Genomic DNA, 7,593 nt, shown 5'->3' with positions numbered 1-7,593 from the left:
GTGGGGGGCTCCGCGGGGCGGCGGGGGATGCGGGCCCCGGGCGCAGCATGCTGTGGGGGGTGGGCCTGGCGGCGCCCCGCTCCTGCGTGGCAGACCTGAGCCGCAACCGCAGCCTCTCGCTGGGGTGGTGCGCGGGGCCCGAGGAGCCGCCGCCCGCCCTCTATGGGGGCGAGATCGTCGCCTTCCCGCTGGCGGGCGGGGGCGCGGGCGGCACCATGGCGGCGCTGGGCTCCGACTCCTGGTGGAAGAAGACGCTGTACCTGACGGGCGGCGCCCTGCTGGCCGCCGCCGCCTACCTGCTCCACGAGCTGCTGGCCATACGGTGAGGCTGCGGGCGGCTAGCAAGACGGCAGCGGGGGCGGCGGCGGCGGGGCTTGCGGGAGCCGGGCGCTCCCCGTGGAGGGTCGGCGGTGGAAGCCGGGGACGCGCTCAGCGCGGGGCCGAGGCGGCGCTTACCTAAGGAGGGAGGGCGGCGCGGCCTGATTTCTCTTTTTCGCTGTGTTTTTGCTATTTACCTGTTTTTTTGGTTTTTTTTTTTTTTCTCTCCCCCCCCCTTTACCCTTTGCAACCGTGCAGGAGCCGGCTGTGGGCGCGAGCCCCGCCTGTCCTCCACAGGTGGCCCGGGGCGGCCCCTGCCGCGGCCCCTGGTGCAGGGCGGGCCAAGGCTGCCGCCTGCCACTGCGCCCTGAGGGCTCCTCGCTGCCGCAGCCGGTTCCGGGAAGGGGTGCGTGTTGCCTCGGCCGGGATTTCTCCGTTGTGTATTTAATGTACTGACGTATCACGCACCCGGCTCGTGGGTGTGGGTGTTGTAGTCATGTTTTTCTTTTTTTTAAATTCAGTTTTGTTTTTGACAGGAAAGAGCAAGAGCTTGATTCGAAAGATGCTATCATACTGCATCAGTTTTCAAGGCCTACCAATGGTGTTCCAAGTTTATCTCCGTTCTGTCTGAAAATGGAAACTTACCTGAGGATGGCTGATTTACCCTACCAGGTACACGGTGCCATTTTCCTTTACATTGCAGCTCGCTGTAATTGTCTGAAATGGCAAGCAGGCATCCAGTCTCTTCTGCCCCCCAGTCTGTCTCGCCCAGGGAGATGTAAACATACACCTACAGCTAGGCGGGTACACCCAGTGCTTTCATGTCTCCAGTTAAATTTGGTGTATAACCTTTGAAGATATGACTTGAATAAGATTGGTCTGGAATAGCTCTAGATTTAACTGGCAAAGCTGCATGAATGTTAGAAATTAACTTGGCTGGAAATGCTGAAATGGGAGAGTAGTCTGTAGTTTATATGAAGCTAAATAACGCCTCAAAACTGAAGCATAATGTTATTTGGTTTTTGAATTTCAGCATGCTAAAGAGATCAAGACTAGACAGCTGCAGCTTCATATTTTCATGGAGGGTATCTCTGTGGAGCTTTCCTGGGAAGACATGCCTGCCTTTTGCCTCACCTCCCATTGCTGGTGCTTCTGCCCCAGTGAAGTGAGACAGGATTGCTTTTAGAGGTCGTGAATACAGCTCATTAATTGTGGCTGGGTCATTCTGTGCCATCTCCCCACAGGGGATGCAGCCTAAGCTGCTCCAGTGAATGAAAGCTGTGAGAACAGAAATTTGAATCTTAGCAGCATTGCCTTTTGGAGTCAAGGTTTAGTTGTGATGCTGTGAGTCTAGTGTGGGTGTTGTTACAGTGTTGGTAATCTGTACAGCATGCTGGCTCTTCGAAACATGGGACAGGTTTCTCTGTGTAAAGCATTGAGTGCATTTAAGATGATACAACAGTGGTGATAAATATAATGAGGATCATAGGTAGAAGAACTGTTGTTTGTTTTTCTTCTTTTCTCTGTTTTTTTCTAAGTGATGTAAATTTGGCATCTTTGTCTCAAAGAGGCTGAGCTGTGGGTAAGTTGCACGCTTACCCCACATGGGTTCAAGTCACTTTTTACTGCTGCATGCCAGGGTGTTTGGAAGAATGTTTCGTTTATGTCGCTTCCCAAAGATAACACTGCACATTTGTGTGATTCAGGATGGAGTCGTTTAGACAGCTAATGCTAGGTGGAAGTGAGTCACCCACCTTTTTGGAGATAGAAGGATTTACGGATTTTCTGTACTGAAGGTCAGCATTGCTTTTTGGTGTTGCACCTTACTTTATCCCTGCTTGCTAGCTGTGAGTATACTAAGCTGGTGTAGATCAGCAGGACCGCCAAAAGCAACAGTCCTGCCTTCAGTGGCTCCTTCTCCTTTCCTGCATGTGCTTTTCTGTGCCAGATCAGGCTGGACCAGAGTATGTTTGGTTTTAACCCAGCTCTGTCCCCTACATGCTCCATGTGCCACGCTGCAGGAGCAGGAGTGGGTTTTGCGAGTGCTGGGAGCACCAGGTTGCTGTTTTTAGTTGTGCTGGTTTATACGGGTTTAAGGTGTTTGTCAGGTTACAGACCCTATATGCGGGGTTTTAGAGGTGAGTTTGGTGGAGCCAAGCTTATGAGCTAAGGATGCAACATTTTTTCCGAAAGAGGCAAATTCTGTTTTTATCCTTGTGTTAGGAGTACAGCGCTGTGTTCGGCTCTGGCAGGTGGAGGAAGGTATAGGTGCTACCATGGGATTAAGTGGTAGGGGAGCAGCAGGTAGCGGGAGGGGAGCCAGAAGGCAGTGCCATTCTCAGCTGGACTTACGAAGTTTCCTATGCTTGGACTACCTGGAGACTTTTACTTTGTTCCCTTGTGGCTGTCCTACCTGTAGGACACTGTAGGTGACGGAGCCATTGGGTACGGCTGTCGCAGCATCAAACACTTCACTTTCCTGTGTGCCAGCAGGGACGTGATGGAAAAGTGCTGGCAATCTGGGTGGCAGCTGGTGCCAGGGCTCACCTCTGGAGACTTGCTGTGGTCGTAACCTTCCTGGAGAAGGGCTGCTTTGAAGGAAGGGTTGTGGAACAGTGAGCAAAAGGCAGTGGGGTGGTCAGACTGATTTTACTCTTCCAATTCCTTGTGTTTATTATGGTACATCAGATTATTGAATAATGTGCTGTGTGTTACACAACATGCTTTAATGGCATGCAAGAAGCGGAATTGGGCGACACATTTTTACCTTACTGTCATCTGAATTTCTCCCAACAGCTGTGCTCTTGTAATGTGCTTATGTTTTCTTGAAGTTGCCTTTCTAGGTGTGAGTTCTCCATCAAAAATAATTTGGGCAGCCCCACCCTGGCTGGGCTGTCATAGTATCTACCTTTTTTTCAGAGCATTTATCTTCTTGATAAAGCTTGGTTTGAAAAGAGCCCATTTTGGGCACTTATTAGAGATTTTTTGGGTGTTCCTGATTCAGTCATGAATATGAAGAACTGACTGTTTATGTAATCCGATAAGTAATTAGCACAGCAGAAATGTGCTGTTTTCATGCCAGGTCTTTGAAGATGGTGGCCTCCTTGGGAAGAGATATGAGTAAAAGAAAAGCATAAGCAGCAGTAATTGAAAATGTGGAACCTAATTTCTTCTGGATAGTACTATAAAATTACCCCAGAAGTGCCCTATGCCATTCTGTTTATAAATTCTGCTATAAATGAGGTTCTGGGGAACTCTTGTTATTGTTGCTTTGCAGATTGCAGTTCAATTAAATGTACTATGAGATATGAGGGAGTGTTTTTGTTGGGTTTGTTTTAGTTTTTTAATGATAATTGTAGAATGGTTTGGGTTGGAAGGGACCTTAAAGACCATCTAGTTCCAAACCCGCTGCCTGCTTTGCAGCTGGAACAATTTTTAAGTGGAAAATTGATAAATATTTGATGGCAATCAGTAGCAGCCATAAGGATACCAAGGTTTTAAGCCTGAAAATACCCATTTGAGAACAGTGGATACAAGAACAGTATAACAGATTTGTTGGGAGACTAAGGTTTTCTCAGGTTGTTAAAAGATGTTTCCTATTTTGTTTAATAAACTATATGTAATGAAACATGAAAATGCTGTTAAGGCTTTTCTAAGTTTAGGTAAAACAACTTTCCTATGAGAATTTCAGCTCTCATTTGTGTTTTTGAGTGTAATATTAATGTGGTACTAACGAGTTTTTACATCATATATTTAATATATATCACATATATGAATTCAAAGAAATGAGCAGTTGAATAATAAGAATTTGCTTTTTTTCTAGGTTGCAAATGATATGGACTACAGTAATTGCAATATGCAGTAAACAGTATCATATCTAGCAGGTTGTGCAAAACATCAGTGTTTGTGCACAAGAAGGGAAATCCCTTACTGAAAGGGCTTAACCAAGATTAAGCCAGAATGTGCCATATAGACATGCTATGTAGTTCTTGAAAAAGCTTATGATTCTGTAGTATGAAAAATTACGGAAACCTATCAGTATGTCTGAGTGCTGGAAGAGCCTTTTTGATGAAGGTCTGGAAGGTGGAAGGATGGGGCAGTGCGCTCCTTTCAGTTTCAGATGTTCAGTAGTTTTTAGAGTTTCTTCCATGGACCAAAGTAATAACCCCCATGTCACCCCCATGTGCAGGCTGGGGGTGGATTCAGTTGCTTTATTCACCCACACAGGGATGCAGTAGATGAGATGTTACATAATCTGATGTCCTTACCATGCTGTTTGTTTGGGCAGAAATCCCAGAAAAGTGTATAGCCAGAAGGCATTGCTTTCCAGTAGCGTTACCCATTTTGTCTGCTTTCATCAGCAAGGGAAAAGCCTCTGGGAATGGCCGCGTGTTCGTAGTGCATTGTACATCTGCATTTTGTGCAGTAGCCAGAATGCTGTGGTCTCAGACTGAACTGGAGGTGCGTTCTGGTGTACACTCCTTGCTGCAAGAGGACCTTAATCCATCTTTAGTGGATTCAAGACAGGTAAATACTTGAGATCCAAACAGGGCAATCCAGGACTGCTAACCCTAAACTGCCAACAGTTAGGGGCTAGATCCTGAAATGTTTAGGGTGACTACCAGAGACTGAGTACAGAGCCTTTATTGTGAGCCTTTATGGCTCGGCTTCCTGACCTAGGATTTTTTCATTCTCTAAATAACAGGAATGTGAGGATGGGAATCACAGGAAAGGAAGGAGGTTCTGCCTTATGTCTCTGCCTTTGGGAGTAATAGAGAATTGAAGTCAAATGACTGATTCACATTTTGGCAGCCAGCAATTCCTCTTGTGTTTGTCAAGATGAGGCATAAATTCTTTAATCTGTGTTTCATCTTCTCCAACTGTAAAATGGAGAAAATACATTGCTACTTCTGTGGGAGTGCTATGCTGAGCAGGTAGACCAGTGTTCAACAGCGCACTAGTGCTGGACTGATGCTGGGCTGGTGGAGACCCAATCGTAACAAGTGTGTCTGTAAATGTATGAGATTCTTAAGTTTATGAAGTTGCAAAAGCATGTGTAAAGGCAGATTTCCATCCCGCTCATTTGGGCAATGATATGCCTTTCATTATATGTGCTTGTGACTGGTTGAGATTTATCCTTGGAGGTAATGCAGCTATCTGAGGTAGGTAGTGAATTAATCTTTATAAAGTACATTTAACCTGAAAGCTGCTGCTCTATGCAGGAGCCAAAATTAATTGTGAATCCTGTGTTTAAAAACTTGTTTAGAATAATAGACCCAACTTTTGGGACATCTGAACATCTCCAACCCTTAAATAGTCTGAGTACTTGAATAATATTACATCATGTGGCAGCCTACATAAACACGTGTAATACCTTGCAGGACCTGGGAAGAATTTTACCTGAATTGTCATATAGGGTAAAGCTGTTGCTCTGATTGAACAGCTACTATTCTAGAGTATTAATTTTTTTAAAAAAAGTTTGTTGGATAATGTTGCCTTTAGAAACACAGAAGAATATTTAAAAAGCTTTATTCTCACTGAAACAGAATCTGAAGGGCTTTTTTTGTCTGTCTGTTTGTTGCTTTTTTTCTTAGAACTATTTCGATGGAAAACTTTCCCCTCAAGGGAAAATGCCCTGGATTGAATACAATCATAAGAAAGTATCTGGCACTGAGTTCATTATTGACTTTTTGGAAGAGAAACTTGGAGTGAATTTAAATAAACACCTTGGTCCGCATGAAAGAGCTGTTTCCAGAGCTGTGACAAAAATGGTGGAGGAGCACTTATACTGGTAAGCTTGCATGGCAAGGCTGGCCACGTTCTTGTGCTGTCAGATCTGTCCCTGTGCTTGTGCCTGGACGTGAATACTTACTTTCTCTTGCAGAAAGCTTGGGTACCCACTTATTAATTTCACCACTCTTCACCCTAGAAAACTGCTTCTTCTTTCTGCGTACGCTAGTATGAGCCGGGGGTAATTCCCCTGAAAAGTTGTCATGCTGTGTAAGCAAGGTAGGGAGCTGGGCGCTTCGCCTGCAGCTTTGCAGAAGGGAGCAGTAGTGGGCTCTTCCTCCGTCCTGTTTGGGATGAACTCTGCCTTGTTAGTAAAGAGCAAAAAAATCAGGATGGCTGAATACATTTGTGGTTCGAGAGGTCCAGGGGAACAAATCCATTGTTGATAGTGAATCTGGGATATGGTGTTCTTACAGTTACTGATTCTAATTATCTGTGTGTGCCATTATGATATGAATTATTGCCTTTCCTGTAACACGGGGTATTCCTGTTAATAGGTCTTGTTGACAGTGCTGCCAATTGATAGGATACGCTATTAGTCCCAGTATCCTGAGAAGCTGAAGTATGTATATGAATGGAAAACATAAATAGAACCTTGCTGGTACTGTATGCATTTTACTGACACCTTTGAAAGTAATACCTGTGATTTCCACTCTCACTTCACATTTCAGTCCTTTTTAAGTGCCTTTTTCCAGTCTGGATTCATAGAAGTAGCCGGTGGATGTGGCACCTTGGGTGCTGCATTGGCTGCCTTAGCAGGCACAAGACTTTTTCCCAATATTTGGGAAATACTGATTTCTAACATGCATTTAAGTCCTTGCTGTACTAGGTCTTGCATTTATGTTGCACTTTTTTTCCCTTCAAAACAATGTGTGACTTAAAACAGGTAAATGTATCCAACTTTTCTTTCACCTTGTGATCAAAGATGAGCAGCAACATGTGTACATACAATTCTTCAAATAATTTTTAGTGTTTCCTGGAAACAATTTTAGCATTCAGTAGACAGATTTAAATTATGTGGCTTAGAAATGTAAACCCTACCTTCCAAGAAGTGTGACCTTCACCAGTTATATCCATCAGCAGTGCTGTAGCCTCAAAAACCTTATCCAGGCAGCCTATTAATGTAACTTTTTTTGTTGTTCGTGCACCCCCCGCCCCCCCTCCATTATTATGGCTGCTAAAGGGAAGATGAGGCCTTTTAATCCCTTCATGCTTCATCTCCTTGCCTTAGTGTTGGTTGTTTCATGGTCAGTAGACTTAGCTGCTTTAAATGTAATGTTACAGAATCACAGAGTGGTCAGGGTTGGAAGGGACCTCTGGAGATCTAGTCCAACCCCCTGCTAAAGCAGCTTCACCCAGAGCAGGTTGCACAGAGTCGCTTCCAGGTGGGTTTTGAATGTCTCCAGAGAAGGAGACTCCACAGCCTCTCTGGGCAGCCTGTTCCAGTGCTGTGCCACCCTCAAAGTAAAGAAGTTCTTCCTTATA

The 7,593-nt window shown here is 45.2% G+C and overlaps 1 protein-coding gene across 2 annotated transcripts in view; it reads left to right on the top strand.

Moving 5' to 3' along the window:
- Positions 1–7,593, top strand: part of FAXC (failed axon connections homolog, metaxin like GST domain containing) — a 29,708-nt gene continuing 22,115 nt past the window's right edge. The window contains exons 1-3 of one of the 2 annotated variants that reach the window (XM_037392084.1): positions 1–322; positions 855–990; positions 5,913–6,109. In XM_037392084.1, coding sequence (XP_037247981.1) covers positions 48–322; positions 855–990; positions 5,913–6,109 — 608 coding nt within the window. In that variant the 5' untranslated portion in view covers positions 1–47. Of the gene's footprint in view, positions 323–854; positions 991–4,475; positions 4,846–5,912; positions 6,110–7,593 lie in introns of those variants that run through there. The other variant, XM_037392085.1, reaches the window with a different exon arrangement.

The sequence above is a fragment of the Falco rusticolus genome, chromosome 6 (assembly GCF_015220075.1).
Source record: "Falco rusticolus isolate bFalRus1 chromosome 6, bFalRus1.pri, whole genome shotgun sequence".
Classification (NCBI taxonomy): Eukaryota; Metazoa; Chordata; class Aves; order Falconiformes; family Falconidae; genus Falco; species Falco rusticolus.
Note: the sequence above shows the minus strand (reverse complement) of the source record. Positions and strands in the feature narration are given on the sequence as shown.